The sequence below is a fragment of the Sus scrofa genome, chromosome 6 (genome assembly GCF_000003025.6).
Source record: "Sus scrofa isolate TJ Tabasco breed Duroc chromosome 6, Sscrofa11.1, whole genome shotgun sequence".
Taxonomy (NCBI): domain Eukaryota; kingdom Metazoa; phylum Chordata; class Mammalia; order Artiodactyla; family Suidae; genus Sus; species Sus scrofa.
The window spans coordinates 161,530,071-161,556,329 of NC_010448.4; the positions used below are offsets into that span (position 1 = coordinate 161,530,071).

A 26,259-nucleotide genomic window follows, 5' to 3' on the forward strand; every position below is an offset into this window, starting at 1 on the left:
ATATGGCTGTGTTTGTGAGAAGGAATTTGGGAGCTAAAAGTACCTCTGCATTCTACTTTGCCTTGAATTTGCTACCAGATTGAGGCCCTTCCACTGGTTGTTTTTGGAGAGGCTTAAAAAAGAATAAAGTTGTGAGGGACAGTGCTTTTCTTAAGGAACTTACCATCTACAGTTTGAAAGCTAAAGCACATTTTTACGAAAAAATAGTGTGTTGCATGACGTAGAAGATTTCAGAAGGAGTGAACTGTATAGTCAGAAGAGACTTCTCTGAAGAGGTGAAATTTGACCTGGTACCAGAAAGGACAGGACAGTTTATACGGGCAGAGGTAAGAGGAGAGAGCGCATTGCAATGTGGAGAAAACATGAAAAGGAATAGTGTAAAGGAGTTGAAGTCACGTGGGTCCAGTTTAGATAAAGCAGAGGATTTGTATAGGAAGAATAGCAGGAGGCGGAATTAAATTGCCTGCCATTACGGTTTTTAATGTCACTTTTGCCTTTTGAAATTACGTTGCTCTGATTTTTACGCCTCAAATAGGGGATCCTGAGAATTCCTTGGCACCTTTCTTACAGTTACAAATTTACCTTAACTCCAGATACTATCATGCCAGCCAGCAGTAATTATGATATAGTATGGAAATACAGCAATGGCAATACGTACGAAGTACAGAGGTGACCTAAAGAAGACCTCTTGGAAGAGGAAACACTTGAGTCTTAAAATATGATGTGTAGGTGTTCACCAATAAACCACTAACATATATAATATAAATTCTTCAAGATAGGTGTTACTAGACCTATTTTACGGGAGAGGACAGGAGCATTAAATTACTTTCCCAAGTCAGATACTAATTGGAAAAAAAATATCATTTTATACACAGCAATTGGGATTGTACTAACTTTACCAAGATAGATTGTAACCATTTGCGTAGCAGTACTCAAAAGTGTGGTGCAGTGGCTACTAGCATCACACTCACCTGTGGAGCTTGTTTAAAATGCATGTTACTGGGCTTCTGATGTATTGAGTCAGTTTCCAGTTTCCTCTTGTATAAAATAGTAGTAATTACCCGATGTGCATGTTTTGAAAATTAAGTAAGATAATACATATAAAGCATGAGCTAGTGCCTACTATTCAGTAAGCAGTGTATAGATAAATGCTATCTATGTATTGTTGTTACTTTTAGTCTAGTCTGGACTGAAAGGAACTTTATAGATCATTTCATCTTTACGTCATTCTACAGTTGAGAAAATTGAGAGCTATGCAAGTTATTTGCCCAAGATTACTTATAGAGTCAGGCCTTTTGTTTTTGTTTGGTTTTTTTTTCTTTCCCTTTTAGTGTTATTTTTCTCTTTCTTGAAACTAACTATTTCTCTTGTAATGGGACATCCAGAAGGTATGTAGGAGATGGGAGGAAATATTTGCAAATGATTTTGAATTCTAGATTTTTTGGGGTTTGGTGGGGTGTGTTGTTTGTTTGTTCCTGTTTTTGCTTTTTAGGGCCACACATGCAGCATATGGAAGTTGCCAGGCTAGGTGTTGAATCAGAGCTGCAGCTGCCGGCCTATGCCACAGCCACAGCCATGCCAGATCCTAGCCATATCTGTGACCTACACCACAGCTCACTGCAACGCCAGATCCTTAACACACTGAGCAGGGCCAGGGATGAACCTGCATCCTCATGGATACTAGTTGGGTTCGTTACCACTGAGCCACAATAAGAATTCCCCCAGCTTTTTTTTCTTAAATAGCATTTTCGGGAGCTCCCATCATGTAGGTCACAGACATGGCTTGGATCTGGTGTTGATCGGGCTGTGGCGTTAGGCCAGCAGCTACAGCTCTGATTCGACCCCTAGCTTGGGAACTTTCATATATCTAGGGTGTGGCCCTTAAAAAAAAAAAAAAAGGCCAAAAAACCCATAACGTTTTCCTTGTTTTTTTTAATTAAAGTATAATTGACATAGAACATTTATTACTTTTAGGTATATAATACAATGATTCAATATTTGTATTACAAAATGATCACCACAATAAGTCTATTTAACATCCATCACTATAGTTACAGAATTTTTTTCTTGTGATGAGAATTTTAAAGATTTACTCTCTTAACAACTTTCAAATATGCAATATAATATTCCTTGTCATGCTGTGCATTATATCCCTATGACCTGTTTATTTCACAACTGGAAGTTTATACCTTTTGATTCCCCTTACCCATTTGGCCCACTCTCCACCCCCCACCTCTAGATACAGTGCATCATCTATAGGTTGGGGGGTGGTTATTTGTTTGTAGTTTGAGATTTACCTATAAGTGAAATCATACAATATTTTTCTTTCCCTTTCTAACATATTTCATTAGCATAATGCCTTCAGTGTCCGTTCATGTCACAAATGACATTATTTTCTCATTTTTATGGCTAAATAATATTCTTTTATGTATATATACACCATATCTTATTTATCCATTTCATCTATCAGTGAGATCAGGTTTTTTTCCATATCTTGGCTATTGTAAGTAATGCTGAAGTGAACATGGGGATGCATATATCTTTTCAAGTTAGCGTTTTTGTTTTCTCCAGGTAGATACCCAGAAGCGGAATTACTGGATCATATGGTAGTTTTTGTTTTTAATTTTTTAAGGTGCCTCCATACTGTTTTCTATAGTAGCTGCACCAATTTATACATTTTTTTTTTCCTCTTCCTGTTTAGGACCACACCTGCAGCATATGGAAGTTCCCAGGCTAGGGGTCAAATTGGAGCTGCAGCTGCTAGCCTATGCCACAGCCACAGCAACGAGGGATCCAAGCCGCATCTGTGACCTACACAGCAGCTCACAGCAATGCCAGATCCTTAACCCTTTGAGCAAGGCCAGGGATCAAACCCGTATCCTCATGAATACTAGCCAGATTCCTTTCCACTGAGCCATTAGAAAAGTGCTTCTCGAAGTTCTCTTTTTCATAAAGCTCTTATATCATGTGCATGTGTATATATTCGATTATACTACTGAAGTCGTAAAATGTTTACCTAGAGAAAAAGATGGACTAGAATAACTGTATGGAAAGTGAAAGAATACAACCTGTGGAATCTGTTCATAGCCTATATTGCAGGTGTAACTGAGACAAAGAATATACACTTTGTAGTCCTGAACTAGTTTATCCACACAAAGCAATAGAAAGATTCAGCTTTGCAACAACCCAAAGTGTGTGTAAACCTCTCTTAACGTGGGAAGGAAGTGATAGGTTCTGTAAGGCTTTCAAATCCAAATACCAGTTTAAATGCATAGCTGTAGCTATTTAATTACTATTTACTATGAGTAAGAACTCCAGAATTTCATTTTGAAAGTCAGGACCAGACAGCCACGAATAACAATCCTTCATATGCTTCAGAGCCCCTTCATGCTTGCTTTGCAAAATGGCAATCTTCTATTAAGAGAGGAACTAACAACTACCTGCCTGCTCACTCCCTCATTTCACCTCAGAGGAATTACCTATTTCCCATCTGTGTGCCAAGCTAAATCAGGTGACACAGTTTCTGCCCTCAGAGAGCTTGTCGCTTACTCTCTGCAGTGGAACCTCAGTACGTGAGGCAATTAAAGGACAATTAGGTTCAAACCAGGAAAATATAGTTCATACAAGTGCAATCAAGAAAGTTGGTTAAAAAGATGAAGAGATGAGAGTGGGCTGTAGAAACATGAAAAGAAGTATGGTTTGAGTTAGGCCTTGGTTATCTGGAAGAGATTCCTTTCTTGAGAATAGCTCACTGTCTCTATAAGTTAGTGGTTAAGAGCCCAGGATGCCGTATAGCCTGAATTCAAACCCTACCCCTACCATTGAAGAGCTGTATAACCTTGAGAAAAATCTTGGTCTCTTTGTGCCTCAATTTCCTCAATAAGTAGTTAACTTGATAGGATGAAATCAGTTGATATGTGTAAAGTGCTTAGATTAGTACCTGGCATCCAGGATGTACTCATGAAATATTTTCTGTAACAGTAGAATAAACTGAATTTGGAAGAATGAGTGGGAAATAATCATTTGGATCAAGGAGGAAGTACATTGAAAAATGTAAAAATGTGATAAAGCTTGGAGATGTGAAATGGCTTGGAACATGTGGGAAATGAGAAGTAATTTAGTGAGGCCAAAGGGACCTATTGGTAGAGGGAAGGGAAGAGAAAAGCTAAAAATGCACATTAAGGCCACACTGTGCTTCTGTGCTCTGCTGTAGAATTTGAACGTTATGCTGTGGACAATGAGTATTTATCACTTCTTTTAAGCAGGAAGTTGACAAAATTAGATTTGTAATTAAGGAAACGAATTCTGACGGCTATGCTACTTGCTTGTCACTTTGTTCATATCTTTATGATAGTACTTGCTTTGGTATTATAATTTATCTGTTATTTTTTTCTTTTGGAGGCTCACTGCTTTTTCAAAGTGTGGTCCATTGAGCATACATTCGTTAAAAGTATAGACTTTTGCAGTTACTGCTCTGGCACAGTGGGTTAAGGATCCAGTACTATTTCTGAGGTGGCGTGGGTTCAGTCCCCAGCTGAGCATAGTGGGTTAAGGATCTGGTGTTGCCACAGTTGTGGCATAGGTCACAGCTGCAGCTCAGATACAATCCCTGGCCTGGGGAATGTCCATATGCTGCAGGCATGGCAAAAAAGAAAAAGAAAAAATAATAACAATAGTAATAATATTAGACTAAATGGTTAGAATTTTGAGCTTCCATGCTAGACCTACTGAATCATAATCCCTGCGGTTGAGCCACCAATTTTCTAACAAGTGATTCCTATATATCTTAAAATTTGAACCACAATAGAAGATAAAAAAAGAATGCATATATGTTTAACTGAATCACTTTGCTGTACAATAGAAGTTAACACAACATTGAAAATCAACTAGGAGTTCCTGTTGTGGCTCAGTGGTTAATTAATCGGACGAGGAACCATGAGGTTGCGGGTTCGATCCTTGGCCTTGCTCAGTGGGTTAAGGATCCGGTGTTGCCATGAGCTGTGGTGTAGGTTGTAGACGCAGCTCAGATCCCGCGTTGCTGTGGCTCTGACGTAGGCTGGCAGCTACAGCTCCGATTGGACCCCTAGCCTGGGAACCTCCATATGCCGAGAGAGCGGCCCTAGAAATGGCAAAAAGACAAAAAATATATATATATATATGTCAATAAAAATAAGAAATAATTTAAAAATTTTTCAGAATTGGTTTAGTGGAAAGAACAAAGTTTTTTGTTTGGTTTTTTTTTTTTTTTTTTGTCTTTTTTTGCTATTTCTTTGGGCCACTCTCGCGGCATATGGAGGTTCCCAGGCTAGGGGTCGAATCGGAGCTGTAGCCACTGGCCTACGCCAGAGCCACAGCAACGCGGGATCCGAGCCGCGTCTGCAACCTACACCACAGCTCACAGCAACGCCGGATCGTTAACCCACTGAGCAAGGGCAGGCACCGAACCCGCAACCTCATGGTTCCTAGTCGGATTCGTTAACCACTGCGCCACGACGGGAACTCCAGGAAAGAACAAAGATTTTAAAAGCAGGGTTAGAAAACCTGATTCAGTCCCATGCAAGTTAGACACTATAGGCAAATTCGAATCTCAGTTTGCCCACAGTCGTGTGGATAATAACACTTAATCCAATTGTAGTATTGTGGGGATGAAAGAAACCGCATACTGTACAATAACTAACCCATAATGGGCCGTCATATATATTGCCTTCCTTTCCAGTCTTCTAGACCTATCTCCTACAATTGGTAAGAGAAGGAAACCTCATCTTACTTATCTTAGTTTCCATTACCTGACAAAGGTTAAAATATAGTAGCATAAATGTTTTATAAATATGTAGGGGGATGAATGAATGAATGAATGGATTTAATGGGAAGGGACTGGAAACTGGGAGACCTACTAAGAGGCTAATGCTATAGTCTAAGCAAGAGATGACCAGGGTCTGAACTGAGGCTTCATGCTTGAAAATGTACAGGTTTCATTGCTGGTTGCAAGACAAATAGATAGATTCTTTCTGGATTGGTTTAGCTTAACATAAACTCTCTCTCAGAAGCTGGCCCGCTTCCTCTAAAGCAGACACTGAGACGGCAGTTCGGCAGTTCGTTTGAAAACCTGCCACTAAAGAAATTAGCAAACCAGTCTTAAATCCAGCTTTTCAACTCACTCCCACATTCTATCCAGATGAAAAAGAATCTTTTCTAAACATCTCCACCGGAAATTCCAGAGACTTACATTCTAGCAAAGCAAGACAGTCCTAGTTAGGACTTGGAAGTTACTTGCTCCTTGTGAATTCATCTGTTTTCACAGTCCTACAATAGGAGTATGATACAAATATACAGGATACACATATCTTGAAATTTCTCTGTTTAAAACCCTTGATAACTGGAGTTTAAAAAATAATTTAAAAATAGTCTAACATTTAGGCTCTTGTCCTTGATATAGTAGAATCAAATCTATTCTTTCAGGCTTGTAAGCTGAAAGAATATCAAATGTCAGGTTTGCCATAATCCTTATTTCACTGTTTTTGAGCACTAGCAGGTTATTAATGATTTTACAGGCCAAGCAGTTTAACAAATATATGGAACGGATGGGCAGTGGGCCCCTACTGTATAGCATAGGGAACTCTGTGTGATTGGGTCACTTTGCTGTACAACAGAAATTGAAGAAGCATTGTAAATCAAATATACTTTAATAAAAGTAAGAACTGAACTACTTAAATATATATATATATATATTAAAACTTATAATACAGGTGTCTGTGGAGCCAAAACCCTCAATCATTGCTCAATTTTTAAGAATCTACAAGTACCAGGCTCTGCTTGGGATAGGAACTGGAAATACAGAGATAAACAAGGAAAAGTCTCTTCAATCTGATTAGGGTCTGAAAAGAGAAATGAACATGTAATAGATGATGACAACTCTACTGGATAAAACAAGTCTAGAAGTACATATCCATTCTATACATGTCCATTATGTGGAAATTCTGTAACTACTGCCTTCACTGATTCAAAGACAATGTTTTGAAGAAAATTTAAAGAGGGAGAAAGAAACACAATAAGCATGTAGGTTGAAGAAGAGTGGCAGGAAGAGTTCTAGATGAGGTACCACATGGCCTGCACTTTAACAGGTTGAGTGATGCTGAGAAAATTACTTAAACTTTTTAAGTCTCAGTTTCCTCATCTCTAAATGGAGATCAAAATCCCTTCCAGGCCAACCTAATTATTGTGAGTATCACATGTGAAAGTACTTAATAAACTTTGAAATATAAGACTTTAAAGAATTAAAAGTCTTGGATAAAGGTATAGGCAAGGGGATATTCATCAATACTTAATACATTATCCTTTGCAAATACTTAGTTAATGGTAGCTTTGATTAATAAGGAAATGAGAGCTTTTTAAAGAATGGAAGCCACACTGATAAATTAGGCCTAGGGCCAACAAATTCATTCTTACCATAAAATGAATAAGGCCTTCTAAGTCATTCCTGATTCTATTAACAAAATGATCATTCCCTCCAGTCTGGAACTTTAATCCATTTCAGAGCACGAATCCTCAGTTATAGTGTGGGTCACTTAAAAGTAGAGCAAACTTAGGGGTTTGTCCTAGGTCCTCATACAAAAAAATAAAAATAAAAAAAACTTCCTCCCTCTGCAACTTAGAGTACAACTTAAAGGCAGACTAGCCATTTACAGAATAAGCAAAGTAGGTTCACCAAACAAACAGAGAGACAGGAAAATTTTATCTACAGAGAGAGATACTTTTTTGAACTTTTTGGTATTTCAGAAAAATCAAAGTAATCTTAACAAAAATAATAATTTTGTCAGACTTCTGAATACAGTTTAAGTATTGTTTTTCTTCTAAATTACATATGATGCCTCATCTCTGCTTAGGACCTTTAATATTCTTTTCTTGGCCCTGAGACACCTATCAGAGCCCTGGTACATAAACAGTGACTTGGGTGGGGTACAGCAGTCAGCTGCAGAACAAGGGAAGATGTTTCAGAGACCTGGGGCTCATGGTCATATAATTATGCATGAACTTCACCCTCCTTACCCTCCTGTGCCATTCCCAGTTTACCTATTGAAAACTGATTCTCTTAATGAGGGGTAATTTGCGCCAGGTCCTCTCCAGGCAATTCTTAGAAGAAATTCAACTGTTTGGTCTGAGGTTACACATCTGTTTGTTACAAGGAAAAGAATTAATATTTTTAGGATGTTGATGAGGGCCAATGATTATTAGGATAACCTTTCTTAAATGGCCTCTGCAGTCCCATTTATCAGATGCCCACTATGCTAGGTGATATGTGCTCATCATTTCATTTATCCTTCCATGGATTCAACAAGGGGGTATTTTCCCCATTTTAGAGGTAAAATTGATCATTGTCAAAAAAGGAATTTGCCAAGGACACAGAAGTTAAGTGGCAGACCTGAAATTCAAACCAAGTCTAGACGTCTGTGTTTGGAGCTGCACTTTTTCCCTTTACTGTTCTGCCATCAGGATAGAACAAGGTGTAGAATCCAAGCTCTTTGGCTGGAAGATGCATGTCTGGCCACAGTACACCATGGAGTCAGTGCTACCAGGCAGTACTTCTTCTTTTTTTTTTTTTTTTTTTTTTTTCCATCTTTTTAAGGACACACCCACATCATATGGAGGTTCCCAGGCTAGGGGTTGAATCAGAGCCACAGCTGCTGGCCTACACCACAGCCGCAGCAATGCCAGATCTAAGCTGAGTCTGTGACCTACATCGCAGTTCACAGCAACACCAGATCCCAACCCACTGAGTGAAGCCAGGGATCGAGCCTGTGCCCTTATGGATACCAGTCAGATTGTCACTGCTGAGCCACAATGGGAACTCCAGGCAGTACTTCTTTAAATGTCAGTTTAACACGTTTTCAAGCAGTGCCCTCATCATTTATACTTCCAAGTGCAGAAAAATAAAAATATTCCTCTCCCTTTTCGCACCGTAGAGAACTTTGTTGCTACTTTGTTCTTGACTCTCTAATTTGCTACTTGAAGGGTTTTTGTGGTTTTTTTTTTTTTTTATAAAATTGAGATAACGTAAAATTAACCATTTTAAAGGATACAGTTCAGTGGCATTTTGTACATTCACCGTGTTGTGCAACTGTTACCTCTAGTTCCAAAATGTTTTTATCGCCCCCATACCCATTGAGCAGTCACTCCCAACCTCTTCTGCCCCACACCAGCCTCTAGCATCCACCATGCTACTTTCTGTCTGTATGGATTTGCCTACTCTTGATATTTTCATACAAATGCAGTCATACAACATGTGACTTTAGTGTCTGGCTTCTTTCACTTAGGTCCACCCATATTGGACCTAAGCAGCATATATCAGTATTTTGTTCTTTTTATGGCTGAATAATATTCCTTTGTATGGATATATCACATTTTGCTTATCCATTCATCTGTTAATGAGCATTTGGATTATTTCCATCTTTTGGCTGTTGTCAATAATGATGGAATTGGCATTTGTGTACAAGTATCTGTTTGCGTCCCTGTCATCATTTTTGGGGGGTATATGCCTAGAAGAGATCACTGGGTCATGTGGTAATTATGTTTAACTTTTTCAGGAACCGCCAGACTGTTTTCATAGCATCTGTACCATTTACATTCCAACCAGCAAGTTACAAGGATTCTCTACATCCTTGCTAATACTTTTATTTTCTCTCTCTTTTTAAAAATTATAGCTATCCTAAGTGGATATAAGGTGATATTTCCTTGTGGTCTCTTTTTTTTGGGGGGGGGGTTCCCAGGCCAGGGATCAAACCCACAGCACAGAAGCAACCCAAGCAAATGCAGTGGCACCACCAGACTCTTAAGCTGCTGCACCACAGAGAGCTCCTCCTTGTGGTTTTGATTTCCGTTTCCCTAATGACTGGTGACATTGGACATCTTTTCATGTGCTTATTGGCCATTGATATATCTTCTTTGGAGAAATGTCTAATTCTGATATTTTAAAATATGAGTTACTATTTAAATATCTTGTTTTGTAAACAAGACTATCAGAATATCCTGTGGCCTGAGAAATTTTCAAAAATAAGATCATCGATATCTGAACTCTAGTTCTGTCCCAGTTGGACCAGAAGGTGACGCTTTAAAAGCAAGAGCGGTGGGAGGTAGTTCCCGTTGTGGCGCAGCAGAAACAAATCCGACTAGGAACCATGAGGTGGCGGGTTCGATCCCTGGCCTCACTCAGTGGGTTAGGATCTGGCCTTGCCATGAGCTGTGGTGTGGGTCACAGACACAACTCGGATCTGGTGTTGCTGCGGCTGTGGCGTAGGCTGGTGGCTATAACTCTGATTTGAACCCTACCCTGGGAACCTCCAAATGCAAAGGGTGCAGCTGCAAAAAAAAGAAGAAGGTTGCCTGGCATATAGTAAGCATTCACTTAATGTTAACTATCATTATTATCTATCAAGTGCCAACTTGGCAATGTTAACTTATGCTGGAAATTCAGAGATTAATAAAACAGTATTCCTACCCTCCAAGTAAGTGCTCAGTCTAGTGGGAGAGACATATATGTAAATATATCATTATAATAATACAATGTGAATAGAACACAGAAGTGAAGCCATTCAGTCTAGGGTTGAGAGTGGAAAGAGTACCCGTGAGTGCCTAGACCCTTGAGTTGGGCCTGAAAGATGAGTGTAATTTTGCCAAAGGAGAAGTATTCCAGGCCAAGGGTAGAGCACATGCAAAGGCAGAGAGGCACGCAAAGCCTGGTCTGTTCAGGGAGCTGTGAAGAGGCTTGTATGGCTAGAGCATAGGGTATGGAAGAGGGGCAGTGGGTAATGAAGCTGATGAAGTAGCGTCTGTGCTAAGAAACTTAGACTTTATCCTAAAGGTATGGGATTATCATTGAAAGTTAGGAAAGAGGAGCGTTGTGATGTGATTTTCATTTAGAAAGGTAAGTCTGTGCTTTTAACAATGGAAATTTCATAACAGTGGTATATAACTACAACGTCTCCATAAAAATAACCCCCTCAAGATTGTTTGTATCTTTCTTTTAGATGAAGTTTAAAACACTTTTATAGTAGGACCAGTTTAACATCTTTCACTTTCCCACAATATCTGGCTCGGAATACTACTCATAGTAGATGCTGAACAGTCATTGCCTGAAACTAAGCCAATATACCAAGCAGTTCAAAACAAAAAGTTTTATATCTAAGCTTCTAAGACAGCTGCAGCAGTGCTGAATCCTTTTTTTTTTTTTTTTTGTCTTTTATCCTTTCAGGGCCACAACCACTGCACATGGAGGTTCCCAGGCTAGGGGTCTAATTGGAGCTACAGCTGCCGGCCTACACCACAGCAACGCTACTCACAGCAACACCAGATCCTTAACCCACTGAGCAAGGCCAGGGATCAAACCTGCAACCTCATAGTTCCTAGTCGGCTTCATTTCTGCTGTGCCACGACGGGAACGCCTTTCTTTCTTTTTTCTTTTTTCTTTTTTTTTTTTTTAGGACCGCACCTGTAGCATATGGAAATTCCCAGGCTAGGGGTAGAATCAGAGCTACACAGCCACAGCAACACCAGATCCCCCACCCACTGAGTAAGGCCAGGGATCAAACCCACATCCTCATGGATTCTAGTTGGATTCGTTTCTGTTGCACCACGAAGGGAACTCCCATTATTTCTTTTCTTTTCTTTTTTTTTTTTTTTTTTTTTTTCTTTGCTCAAAGCAATGTACTGTATTATTAGTTTTGCTGCTCCTGTTTGGTTTCCTTTTTTTTTTTTTTTTAATACATTATTTTTTTTCTACTGAACAGCATGGTGACGCAGTTACACATACATATATACATTCTTTTTTCTCACGTTATCCCATGCTCCATCATTAAATGACTAGACATAGTTCCCAGTACTACACAGCAGGATCTCATCCATTATTTCTTAAAATAATTTTTCTCCCCCTCTTCCCTGCATCTTATTTCTAGACTGAAATTAAACTTATATTAGATGGCCAAAAGTTATCCCACAGGTAGCCTTTCCAACTTCCTGCCTTCCTTGGGTCTAAAATAAAATTTGGTTCCATTTGGGCCTCTAGATTACCCAGACAGATAATCTGCTTGTCACTTTCCATATTACCTCATCATTGGCAGCATTGATTTTCAATTTCCCCTTCATTTCTGTTACCTAGGAATTTTTCTTTCTTTGTTCTTTCTCACATGCTGATTAGTACTTTTAAAATTTTTTGCTATATTTTATCTACTATCTCTAAGTATTTATGTTGAAGAATTTCATGTCATCTTGGTCCATATCTCCTTAGAGACAGGCCAGGACCATTTCCCTGTTTTTAGGATCCTACTTATTAGAGCAAAGAGCAATGTGTACATTCTAACCTGGGCATTCAGAGGAACAAATAAATACCATATGCACATGGGTGTTTATGTATGCAGTTGATTATTATTTGAAACAGGCCTAACCACTATAGCCTGCTTCAGTTTGGTAATTTGAAGTATTACATTAGTCCTTTGAGAATTAATGGATAACTACTAATTTTAAACACTACCGAGGAGAAACAAGTTACACTTAAATTCCATTTCTGGTTAAATTCCTCATTTAGGAACCAGTTGATAGCTTATAAAATGTTTTCATTCTTTTTAATGGACATTGTTTTTAATGGGTTGTAGGTGAAATCTAATTCAGTGGCCACTGTCTCAGAGATGTACAATGATATTGAGCCACCCTGTGTACCACAGTAGAGGAAAAGCATAGGCTTTCGGGAGAGGAAGACTAGGTTTGAATTATAATCCCAGCACTTCTTAACAAGTCATTAAACTACTCAGAATAGGAAAAAATACACTTGCATAAAAAATTATGAGTCTGAAAAATACTTTCCACAACTTTAGGTATATAACTGTTGAGCACTGGTAATTCCACTCATTCATCTGACAAATGTGTATTGAATGTTTGCCATGTGTAAGATGGTAGCCTAGATACTGTATGAAATACAGCATCCCTTCCTTCTGAGAGCTTACAGCTCAGGTAGGGACAGTGAGACACATATACAGATGAGTGTAGCACAAAGCAGTATGAGAGCAGTGACAGATGAAAGGCTCCAGTGGAGATGATCTCTTAGTTTTGAGCAATCCAGCTTCTCACTTTGCTGTAACAAGGAGTGTTTGCATACCAAGTAGCTCAAGCCATAGCCAAGGCAGCACCTGAAACCTATTCCTGAACCTGATCATCCAGCTTCTAATAACTTTGTCTGATGCATCCTCTAAGATTTAGCAAGGGAAACCTCTATAAGGGCAGTATTTATAGGACACAGGAGAAGTTCCAAGATGCACATCTACCTTTCATGAGAACAAATTTATATATATATATATATATATATATATATGAAGTGTTAACCTCAGCACCTGGAATTTTCTTTAAAATCTAATCATATAGAATAATATGGGGGGGGGATCTAAGAGGTGTTCTCTGAATCCCCAATTTGAAAGTGATTGTGAATAGAACAATTGGAGAGGCAAGAGTAAAATCTATGAGACAGAAGAGAAGAAATGATAGCCATTCACAAGCAACTGCCAAACATACAAGAAGCTGTGACCATGATGAGTTTAGGAAAATTCATCCTGAGCCACATGCCTGAGCCAGTCCTTCTGTCTGTGATAGGGATTGCTGGGGCCAGGGCGGGGGGGCGGGGGGGAGGAGGATGTTGGGAGACTGGGATTCAGATATAAGTTCTGCTACTGACTTAATGGTCTTGCATAAGTCATTATTACCCTCATATGATTCCGGTTTCTTCAGCTGTATAGTGGTTCTGTGGGACATGTCGGCCTTGTATATTTCCAAAAGTAAATGAAATGCTGGTAGGGTTTTGAGTGATACAGCCAATAGAACAGGGTTTTCCAGCAGGAGAGAGTGACATTAATTAAGGAATAAGAGGAAAGCGATATAAAACTTGAACATTGAACTCTTTACAATAAATCAGTAGACTCCTTAAAATAATAATGAAGGTGGTCCAAGCATGATTATCTTACGCCTTCCTCTCTTAAACTGTGGCCTGCCTCTGTGTCCCCACCACTAGTGTGATGCCTAAAGTAGAATTCATGCTTAATGAATATTTCTAAGAAGGAAAGGAGGAAAGAGAAATAGAAGGGAGAGAAGGGGAAAGGGAAGGAAGCAAGTTAGCTGATTTAGGAAGTCCTCTCACAATAGGTGCCATATTTTGTGGCAGGGATCCTTTTATTTAATAGCCTGTCATATCTGTTACAGTCGATTTTATTTTTATTTTTTATTTATTTATTTTTATTTTTATTTATTTATTTTTTTCCGTCTTTTTGCCATTTCTTGGGCTTCCCGCAGCATGTGGAGGTTCCCAGGCTAGGGTCCAGTCGGAACTATAGCCACCAGCCTATGCCAGAGCCACAGCAACGCGGGATCCAAGCCACATCTGCAACCTACGCCACAGCTCATGGCAACACTGGATCCTTAACCCACTGAGCAAGGCCGGGGATTGAACCCGCAACCCCATGGTTCCTAGTCGGATTCGTTAACCACCGAGCCACGACAGGAACTCCTACAGTCGGTTTTAAAAAAGAGTTGTTTACCTAGAATACTTTCATTAGAAACTCTATTTGTGCTCAGAGAGGGCTTCCAGCTATGCTAGCTTTTAGAAGGTCACTTTGTGTACATAGTGTCATAACAGGTCATTTCTGCCTAGCCAGTCAGTTTCATTGACTCAGATAGGGCTGCTTTGTGGATGAGCCACAGCAATTCCAGATCCAAGCCACATCCTCAGCCTTCATTGCAGCCCACAGCAACACTAGATCCTTAACCCACTGACTAGGACCAAGGATCAAACCGGAGTCCTCATGGATGAACTAGTCAGGTTCGTTACCACTGAGCCACAATGGGAACTCCAAAAATTCAATTATTTAATTTAATAAATGATGAAAAAGGGAGACATTGTTTTCTGAAGAAACGCACAGCTTGCTACTAGCAGGGCTAGAACTTGAGCACAGGTCTGCTAATCTCATTACCTCTCCTTGGTGACTGTTTAAGATAGTATATATCAGATATGGGTCAGCCAGTGTCAAATGAACTATTAAGTGGCCACTCTATACAAACTTGTTTATTGAGTAAGAGAAGGAATTTACAGAGTAATCAATTAGGTTAATGCAAATATAAACAGAAATAAACAAAATGTGTCCTTTCAGGCAGATTATATCTGATAATAATAAAACTGTGGTATACAGACCAACGTGAGAAAACCCATTTGGAATTAGTGAAAATATACTTAAAGAAATATGCTTGTATTTCTTGAAAATAAAAATGCTAATAGCTAAGTATGAGTCTCCAAGTAGGAGTTTTTAAAACCTGTTTTCCGTCATGTGTGATATTATATAACATGTAAATTATCCTGACTGCTTTGCAGCCTAAGCGGTCTCTATTTGTTCTAACATATAATTTCCCTTTCATACCCTTTCATCAGAGATGGTATAGCAGTTAGCTTCAGGCCAGCAACATCTAACTCTATCTCATTTTTTATTTGAAAGATTAAGAATCAATGAAATACTACTATTCGTATCAGAGATTGTGGAATTAATGGAATCACTGAAACCGAAAGGAGTATGAGGCTTCAGGGAGAAGGCCAGTCAGAGGGAACACCTAAGATAATGCTAAGCATATACTGAACCTGAGTAAGCATATATCGAATTGGGGAAACAAAAAGAAAGAATTAAGTTAAACCATATGAAATTGCCATTTTTATAGGTCAAAACCAGTAAAAAATTGTTGACTTCATATGATGCGGCCTGATGTACAAAATGATCAAAAAGGGAACCGATACGCTAGTATCAGCAGGTGTGGATATTCTGTAAAATTCAAGTACACGTGTATTGGCTATATGCCAGAATTGAACAGATAAGAAGTTGAATTAACTTTTAATTTCATATGAAATTACAGTTTAGATGTAGGCGGAAGGCGTAATTGCTTCAGACACTAAAAATATTCTAAAAGATCTTCAACATAAATAACTTATGCGTCATGCACACTTCATGAATGCAAATGTTGTGGGAAAATACTTAGTTGGTAGCTGAGCTTCAGCGGTGTCATCTGGCTGAGGTTAAGCAGCGTATTTTTCTTTCAGCCTCTTTCTGTGCTGCCCAGGGAATTACTTCCTAGTCGTTCACGCTCTCCTAGCTCTTAGTCCCCATGCTGATAATCTCCAAGTTCATCTTAGAAAAATCAGGAGAAAAGGTGAAGGGAACTAATCGCTGTGACATGAACTAAAGGTCAGGTGCTTTGCTAGATAGTTTATATGTGATTACATTTAATTCTCCCAAGAGCACTATGAGACAAACATTGTTTACTTTTTACAGTTGAGGAAACTGAGATCCAGAGAGGTTAAATAGCTTGCCCAAGGTCACACAGCTGACAAGTGGTAGAGCTAGGTTTGAACATCATTATTTTCACTTATCTCCTATGCTGTTCACCTTGTTATTTGTTGACTTATTTATACCATACATTTTTAAAGTGCCTTGTTTAATTATAATAAAATTTACATATGAGTAAGATGGGGGATTATCATTGTTTTTTTCTGTAAAAACAGTGATATGGTAAAGCACATTTGAATCATTTTCCTTTCTTTTAAGGATGAACGAGAAGCCAGAGAAAATGTGAAGAGAGAGCAAGATGAGGCCTATCGCCTTTCACTTGAGGCAGACAGAGCAAAGGTAGGTTTGGTCAAGGGACTTCTAGGATAAAGAACTCAATCCTAAATAGTCTTTCATTATTTAAGTGCCAGCTCTTTAATCATTTTGATCCCTGAGAGAGTTGGGTTTGCAGTAGAGAAAGCAAGATTCAATTAACAGAAAGAATATAATTCTACCCCTGGTTCTTAAAGCTTGGTTCATTTTGACAAGCTAAATTTTTCAAAGAATCATGAGAAAGGAAAACAAAAGTGGGCATGGTATTTACTTCTTTTGTTTTTTAATCAGTCTGTGGTAAAATCTATCAGTGTTAAGAAAAGCTCTTCAGGTGATTGTAATGTGCAGTCAGAATTGAGAATCACTGATTTATGTAGTGCTTCCTGAGCACCCACTTCTGTACTGGGAAGTGAAGGACAGGAAAATGAATAAGCCACAGTTTCTGCCCTCAAAAGGAGGGTCACACTGTGGCATAGAGTAGATTAAGTCAAGAGCACGGATAAGCCGGACACTTAGATGAGGATGTCTTAGGAAATGAATGCCTTGGGAAAGCACTGAGCTCTGTGAGAGTTCAGGGAACAGGAGTTTTTCCCAGTTTTTTGGAGAACCACAAAATGGGGAACGTACTAGGAAGGGTTTCATAGAAGAGATGATACATCCAAACTGGATAGAGAAAAGTAGGATGAAGTGATATATGCTAGCAGCAAGGGGCCGGAACGCACGGGCTCATGATGGAGGCTGATGTGAATGGAGTTTGATATTTGGGTACAGGAGAGGTAGCAGAAAAGACCAGAGAAGTTCTAAAGGATCTTGAATGCTACGCTACCCAGAGCTCCCCGGGTGTTTGGATAGGAACCCAGCAGGATCCGAGAACTATGGTTTGTTGTTACTTTTTTTCCATCCTTGTTCAAGAGAAAAATGCTTTGATTACCAAGGTGTACCTATGGGCCATACTGGAAATGAGCTCTTTTTCTTTCTCCCCCCCCCCCCCCCACTTTTTAGGGCCGCAAGTGCGTCACATGGAAGTTTCCAGGCTAGGGATCAAATTGGAGTGACAACTGCTGGCCTACTCCACAACCACAGCAACATGGAATCCGAGCCACATCTGAGACCTGCACCACAGCTCATGGCAACACTGGATCCTTAACCCACTGAGCGAGGCCAGGAATTGAACTCGCATCCTCATGCATATTAGTCAGATTTGTTTCCGCTGCTCCACAACGGGGACTCTTCTTTTTCTTTCTCTTTCTTTTCCCCTCTCTCTCTCTCTCTCTGTTTTTAAAGTAGGCCAGTGTTTATTCAGTGTTAGATCTGTTTCTCTTTTATCAACAGAGGGAAGCTCATGAGAGAGAAATGGCAGAACAGTTTCGTTTGGAGCAGATCCGCAAAGAACAAGAAGAGGAACGTGAGGTAGGACATAATTTCTAGAAAACGTATTCAAAAGCTAGGTCTGTTTCCCACTGCATAGGCTCCTAAGGCTGTTCATGTTTCTTGCAACTTACTTCTTTCCACTTTTCCCAGATTCATTAGAGTGTGAAGACTAACTTTTTTTTTTTTTTTTTTTGTCTTTTTTGTTGTTGTTGTTGTTGTTGTTGTTGTTGCTATTTCTTGGGCCGCTCCCGCGGCATATGGAGGTTCCCAGGCTAGGGGTTGAATCGGAGCTGTAGCCATCGGCCTATGCCAGAGCCACAGCAACACGGGATCCGAGCCGCGTCTGCAACCTACACCACAGCTCATGGCAACGCCGGATCGTTAACCCACTGAGCAAGGGCAGGGACCGAACCCGCAACCTCATGGTTCCTAGTCGGATTCGTTAACCACTGCGCCACGACGGGAACTCCCAAGACTAACTTTTTTTAAAATTATTTTTAAAACTTTATTTTTGGAGTATAGTTGACTTACAATGTTATATTAGTTTCAGCTGTACAGCACAGTGAATCAGTCATACGTATAAATATATCTATTCTTTTTTCCCATATAGGTTATTACAAACTATTAAGTAGATTTTCCTGTGCTATAAGTTCTTGTTAATCATCTATTTTATACAGTAATGTATATATGAGACTAATCTTATTTTAAAAGAATCATTCCTGATGTGTTGTGTTGAACTCTTAGAAAACCTGACCTTGTACTAGATTCATTGTTTTCTATTCTTTTCAGTTCCTCTCCCCTTTTCGTGCCTGGCAAGTACTCCCATCCTTCCTAAATATTGTCTCACCCCAAGAACAAAAAGACTGTATTTTTCTCCCCTTTTCCCAGGCCTCACTTTAGCCATCAAAAGGCACTATGAGTTACTTCTGCAACATCTTGCACATCTTGCATGTATGAGAAATCCATGTAGCTTGGCTGATATCCAGCCCCCTGAGTTCATGTCATGTCTATGACAGTAGAGAGAATTTTTCGTTCACTCATTATGCAGATATTTTTTTGACTACTTAGTACAAATCTATTAGGGAGTGAGGAAACAGATGTGAGTCCTCCCCTCCAGGAGTTCATAGTCTTATAAAAATAGAATCATGTACCATATGTAAAAGTTATTATAGAGGTTTACCTAAAGTGCAGTGGGGAAAAAGAGAAGGAGTGTCAAATGACTTCCTAGGATGGTTCACACAGAAGGACTTTTAGAACTTTTTTCTAGACATGGGGTTAATGATAATGGCAAGATTCACCTATAAAAAGAGAAGCCATCTAACAAGTAGTGGAAAGGCCTAGAGGGCCCTAACTTGGTCTGAGGAAAACGCCATTAGTTATCATTCTTGGTCAGAGGATGCTACCTTGTACCTTATTCAACGGGTTTTCTTTTAATTGAAGTATCGTTGATTTACAGTTTTGCATTAGTTTCAGGTATATGGCAAAGTGATTCAGATGTAGATATATGAAATATATGAATATTTCATTTTTTCATATTCTTTTCCATTGTAGGTTATCACAAGATATCAGATATAGTTCCCTGTGCTACAGAGTAAACCCTTGTTGTTTATCTCTTTTTCTCTTTTATATATCTAGTAGTGCATATCTATTAATCCCATGCCCCTAATTTATCCCTCCCCACTTCTTCCCCCTTAGCATGCATTTGTCTTTCTCTGTCTGACCTACTTCACTTAGTATGATAGTCTCTAGGACCATCCATGTTGCTGCAAACGGCAATATTTCATTCTTTTTTTTTTTTTTTTTTTTTTTGCCTTTTTAGGGTCACGCCCACACCTTATGGAGGTTCCCAGGCTAGGGGTCGAATCAGAGCTGTAGCCACTGGCCTATACCACAACTCACAGCAATACCAGATCATTAACTAACTTAGCGAGGCCAGGAGTTGAACCTGTGTCTCCATGGATACTAGTCAGATTCATTTCTACCAAGCTATGCTGGAAACTCCCAATATTTCATTCTTTCTTATGGTTGAGTAATATTCCTGTGTGTGTGTACGTGCGTTTGTGTGCACACGGCATGGGGGCACAGGTGCATGCACACACCACATCTTCACATCTTTATCCATTCATCTGTTGATGGATACTTAAGTCATTTCCATGTCTTGGCTGTTATAAATAGTGCTGCTGTGAACACTGGGGTGCAAGTATCTTTTCGAAATAGAATTTTCATCTTTTATGTATTTTCATAAAAATTTTTCACTTTTATATATGCCTGGGAGTGAGATTCCAGGATCATACAGTAGTTATATTTTTAGTTTTTTAAGGAAACCCCATACTGTTTTCCATAGTGACTGTACCAATTTGCATCCCCACCAGCAGTGTAGGAGGGCTTCCTTTTCTCTGCACCCTCTCCAGCATCATCAACAAATATTTTTTTTTTTTAATAAGAACTGTGCTAAGCACTGAAAGGGAATCAGATGATAGTAAGACATTTTTCACCTGCAAGAAGAGATTACATCTTTTAGGGAAGATGTATAACATGTCTACAAGTAACAGCCAATCAAGGGAAAACGTACTAAACACCATAACAGAAATAAAAGCAAAATACTTTGAAAGTTCAGGGGCAAAGTGAAAATCTTCTACAGCTTTTGTAATCAGACAGTGTTACAAAAGCAGTGATATTTGAATGAGTTCTTGAGAGATGTGTAAGATTTCACTGTTTGTAAATCAGAGTTTATTCGTGTTCAAACATATCTTATATGTACAAGATGCTGTGCCTGACAAGCTCTTAGTCTTTATACATGCTGGGGACTCTCAGTAGTGGAAGATGGAAAATATTTTGTTGAACATTTCTATGTATCAAGTACTCTGCTAGCTGCTTAACCTATGCTTACTCATTGACCATTAAAACAAGAAACAGGGTTAGGGACTTCTCTTTCCAAGTGAGAAAACTGAAGCTCATTGAGAAGTTGCATATAGAAATGGGAATACCTGAGATTCTTACCTAGGTCTTTAAGACTCCACTCCATTAGAAGAAGGCCTTATATCATCGTATGTGACTATAGGAATCATGAATGCAGAGTTCCACAACAGTTTAGATCTGTGGTTTGTCACTGTACTCTTAGGCTATTTCAAGAACTACAGTTTTAAAAATTAGGGCTTTTCGCTTTCAGGCTCTTTCACAAAATGTGCTCTCTCAGTAGTGTATCTTCAACCATATTCTTGCTAAATGTCAAGTGTTCACAGTTAACTGCATGCTCTGGATCCAGAGCTTGGTAGCGTATGTACTTTCTTCTGATGACTTAATTTATTTACCCAGGGCTAAAATTTTCTCTCTTTCCAAATGTAGATAACCCCCGTCCTGTCATAGAAAACCCCCTAAACATCCTTTAGCGTTATCTCCGTGTGTATGTTCTAGCTGTAAACATGTGCAAGGACGGGGCAAAGGGGAAGAAAGGATAAGCCTTCTTTGCAGCTAGGTATTACTCGCACTTGTCCATTGATGTGCTCTCAAAAACAATTCAGGTAATGCTGTGTCTGTCCTCTCCCCCAGAAAGGCATGTTAAAAGCTCTTATAAATCCCACCATTAAGAAACTGTTTATCTTTAATTTATCTTAATTCAGTCCTATCTAAACTTATTTGTCCCTTTTTTCTTGGAGTACCAGTTAACATATTTCAGCACACTAGAGTATGACAAACAACTCTTTGGGAAAAGCTGGTATTATGTAACCTCTGAAGAAACGGAGACCCAGAGAGATTATACAGCTTGCCTGTGGTCACCAAACTGGTTGGACACATAATCTGGACTAGAAGCCAGGTCACCTGACTTTTCACAGTAACACTGCCTCTCCTTCTAACCAGAAATCCTAACCCATAAAATCGTATTGAGAAACAAGAGTAGTTTTATTATTTTTATTACCTCTAGTATTTCAAAATCCTTTAGAAAAATGAAATGTTGATTAGTCAAATCACCTTGGTTATAGGAAATTCCTTAGAGAGTGGCCTTATTTTGCTGTGTGGTAAGTATTGGAGTAAAATCAGCAAAATCGATCCCTAGCCTGGGAACCTCCATATGCCTTGGGTGCACCCCCACCCCCCCATAAAAATCAGTAAAGTCTAGGAAGGCCTTTTTTTTTTTTTTTTTTTTTTTTTGGTGGCTGTGCCTGTACCATGCAGAAGTTCCCAGGCCAAGGATCAAACCCATGTCACAGTAGTGACAATGCCAGATCCTTAACCACCTAAGCCACCAGGAAACTCTTAGACATTTTGATCTAGTCCTTGGCAATGATAAAGTGAAAGTCTCTAAAACTATTCTGAAGGAAAAACAAAGAAATGACAGCAAAAATTTCTGCTATTTTACTAATTTATATACTTACTTATTCTTTCCAAAATGTGTTTTAGTAACTTATATAAATGTATGCAATCCCACTGGATGAAAAACAAAAGATACAGAAATCAGGACAAGGTCAAATAAAGAAAGATAAAGCTAAAGGCAAGATTAGTATTCTGGAGTTCCTGACGTGGAGCAGCAGAAACGAATCCAACTAGGAACCACGAGGTTGTAGATTCGATCCCTGGCCTCGCTCAGTGGGTTAAGGACCTGGCATTGCCATGAGCTGTGGTGTGGGTCACAGACGCAGCTCAGATCTGGCGTTGTTGTGGCATAGGCCGGCAACAACAGCTCCAGTTGGACCCCTAGCCTAGGAACTTCCACATGCCATGGGTGTGGCCCTAAAAAGACAAAAGACAAAAAATATTACTATGCTGACAACAGATAATCTAGTACAGGCACCAAATGCATGTGACTGAGTTCTGTATATTTGCCACAGAATGTGTTATATGTTTCTCTTGGGCTAAAAAAAGGAAAATATGATGGTTTGCAAGTTTCACTCTGTCTTTAACATCAGATAAAGGCCGATGTTATAGTCCCTCAAAAGGTGCCTAGATTTTTCACGCACAGAGACCTTAGAACAATGTTTCCTGTCATTCCCATTCAAGAGGAAGCTGTCAGAGTTCCCGTCATGGCTCAGTGGAAACAAATCTGACTGGCCTCCATGAGGACACAGGTTTGATCCCTGACCTTGCTCAATGGGTTAAGGATCTGGCATTGCCATGACCTATGGTATAGGTCACAGATGCAGCTGGATCTGGCCTTGCTGTGCCTGTGGTGTAGGCTGGCAGCTGTAGTTCCAACTCGACCCCTAGCCTGGGGACCTCCATGTGCCTCAGGTGCAGCCCTAAAAAGATCAAAAAAAAGAGGAGGCTGTGTAGTTTGGTTATTAATACTATCCCCAGCTATATCCACTAGCTACAGTAGTAAGAGTGAGTCATGTATAATAGCTTCTTACAACTTTATGTGACTCAGAGTCATAAGGCCAAAGCAGAGTTTAGTAAAAGCATCTCTGCAAAGGCAGAAACAATACAGTTTTCTGGTAGTCCAGTTTAAAGGATGGATTTTACAGTAACTAAAATGTATGAACTGCATAGCCTCTAAGAAATCCTACATGAATATTATTTTTGACACCTAAGTTTTGGGTAAGTAGAGAAGGTTTCAACTAAGAATTTTTATTCCCAAGTCTTTTAATCAGTCAATATTCAGCAAATATTTGTTGATCTTCTATGTACAAATCACTAAGTTGACTGCTATGGATACTCTATAGGATATGTGAGACAGCCTCTGCCCTCAAGGAGCTCACTGTTTAATACAGGAGGATAGATGAACACAAAATAAGGATAGGAAAAGATACTATACATTGTAAAAACCATAGGTTTGAATGATTTCTGACTAGGAAGGCAACAGGAAAGACCTCACAGAGGGAGGACGCTTTGGAAGATTGATAAGACAAGATGAGGTAGAAGACGATTTTGGATGGATTGATGAATAGATGGGTGGTTGGATGGGTGGTGAAAAGTGGGGCAGAGGCTGAGTAATGATGAACAAAGGGAGAAAGGCAGAAGGCTTCCTAAGGAACAGTAAATGGACACATTTAGGACACAGTCTTAATAATTAGAGCTGAGGCTAAAAGGCCAAGTTTTGGAGAATCGTGAATGTGAGAAAATGGGCACAAAGCTATATTCCTTTTGCTGCCAGTTCTTTCAAACGGAAAATTTTGAAGTTATGTTTTTGCCTGTCTACCCAGAGTTGGTTCCTTTCACATCTTGGTGCCTCTGCAAGTGAAAAACCTTAAGCAATATTAAAACCAGTAGATGAAAGAACAGAAGAGCATGGAATTGGAAGCATCAGCACATCCATCTCTTCAGTTCTCTGATTTAATTTTCATTACCATCCTACAGAAAGGGTAAGGGAGAAAATGTCATTACCATCTTACAGGTGTAGAAAGTAAGATTGTAGCAGAATTTGAAAGCCTATTTTAAAATTCTTATCTAACACTTGCCTGGTAAAAGCGGAACCAGAAGTCCTACCCAGTATTCTTTTGGGGGTGGGGGGAGCTGCACCCACAGCATATGGAGGTTCCCAGGCTAGGGGTCTAATCAGAGCTACAGCTGCTGGCTTACACCACAGCCACAGCAACACCAGATCCAAGCAGCGTCTGTCACCTACACCTCAGCTCATGGCAATGCCGAATCCTTAAGCCACTGAGCAAGGCCAGGGATCGAACCCGCAACCCCATGGTTCCTAGTTGAATTCGTTTCCACTGCGCCAGGACAGGAACTCCTACCCAGCAGTCTTTCTACCTATTACCCCATACAGGAAGAATGAATAAGTTATTAAAGTAAAACTACTTTTTATAATTTGTGTTTCATCTTATATAACTTGCTTGTCACACAGATAACACCACTACACTAAGCCATAATTATAATCCTCCTTGCCATCAGCATATCACTATTAAGCAATTAATAGGTGCTAAACTCTGTGCTAAGCACTTTAGAGACATTATATTATTGACTCTCTGCAACAACTTAATAAGTTAGGTGCCAATATAAATATATCTTACAATAATTATAGAGACCATATAGCCATAATTTCTTAGGTAGTTCCAATTTGAAGTATTCTGCTGTTGTCCTCATGAGCCATTAAAATAGACCAGAAATTTCAGTTTCCTGGTACCTAAATGACTACCTACAGCATGTTCTTCATATCTCAGTATCATATATCTGAATTTTAGTTGAGGACATATGGTCATTTGCTTTGATTTACTTTATCCAGCAGTGAGGCTTTCTTTATTTGCAGTAATCTATTTATATTTTTAAATGGATGATTGGTGGCCAGAAGCAGAGAATGGCTTTAGGATTGGGTCAGACCAACTGTTCCTATGTCAGGTCCACTATACTTCTTGTTGAATACCATAAGAACTTATTGATCTTAAGTATCATGACTTTAAATACTGTCTATACATTTGGCTCCCAGATTTATATCTCCAGGTCCCCCTGTTCCCTGAACTCTAGACTTGAATATGCACTTGCCAGCCCATCGCCTCCACTTAGACGTCTAATAGCTTCACAAACTGAACTTGTCTTAAACTGATCTTAGCCTTCCACCATGTCTGTCCTTCTACGGTCTTCCCTATCATAATAAGTGGAAAATCTTTGAGTTGTTTGAGCCAAAAGCCTTGGAATCACCCTTGACTTCTCTCTTTCATGTCCGTATTTGATAGGCAAATCCTGTTGATTCTACCTTCAAAATGTATATAGAACTCAAATACTTCTCACTAACTCCACCACTACCACTCTCATCTAAGCAACCATCGTCTGTTACCTGGATTAGTTTAGTAGCCTCCCAACTTGACTCCATGACTCCATTTTGCCTTTCCTGTATATATTTTGATAAATTCTTTTTAAAGTAACTGACATAGGGAGTTCCCGTCATGGCGCAGTGGTTAGCAAATCCGACTAGGAACCATGAGGTTGCGGGTTCCATCCCTGGCCTTGCTCAGTGGGTTAAAGATCCGGCATTGCCGTGAGCTGTGGTGTAGGTCACAGACTTGGCTCGGATCCCGTGTTCCTCTGGCTCTGGTATAGGCTGATGGCTGTAGCTCCGATTAGACTCCTTGCCTGGGAACCACCATATGCTGTGGGAGCAGCCCTAGAAAAGGCAAAAAGACAAAAAAAAAAAAGAAAAGAAAAGAAAAAGGGGCAATACCAGGTAATAGCAGAGATGAAGAGCAACCGGAACTCTCATGTATTAATGAGAATCATTGATGATAGCATATCCACTTTGGGAAATAATTTGGCACTTTCTCATAAGTTAAACATGTATGTAACA

At 39.4% G+C, this 26,259-nt stretch overlaps 1 protein-coding gene across 2 annotated transcripts in view; it reads left to right on the forward strand.

The window, feature by feature from the left end:
* FAF1 (Fas associated factor 1) overlaps positions 1 to 26,259 on the forward strand; it is a 429,817-nt gene that overhangs the window by 356,156 nt on the left and 47,402 nt on the right. For both annotated transcript variants that reach the window (XM_021097816.1, XM_021097817.1), the window contains exons 16-17: positions 16,614 to 16,694; positions 18,000 to 18,077. In XM_021097816.1, coding sequence (XP_020953475.1) covers positions 16,614 to 16,694; positions 18,000 to 18,077 — 159 coding nt within the window. The remainder of the gene's footprint in view (positions 1 to 16,613; positions 16,695 to 17,999; positions 18,078 to 26,259) is intronic.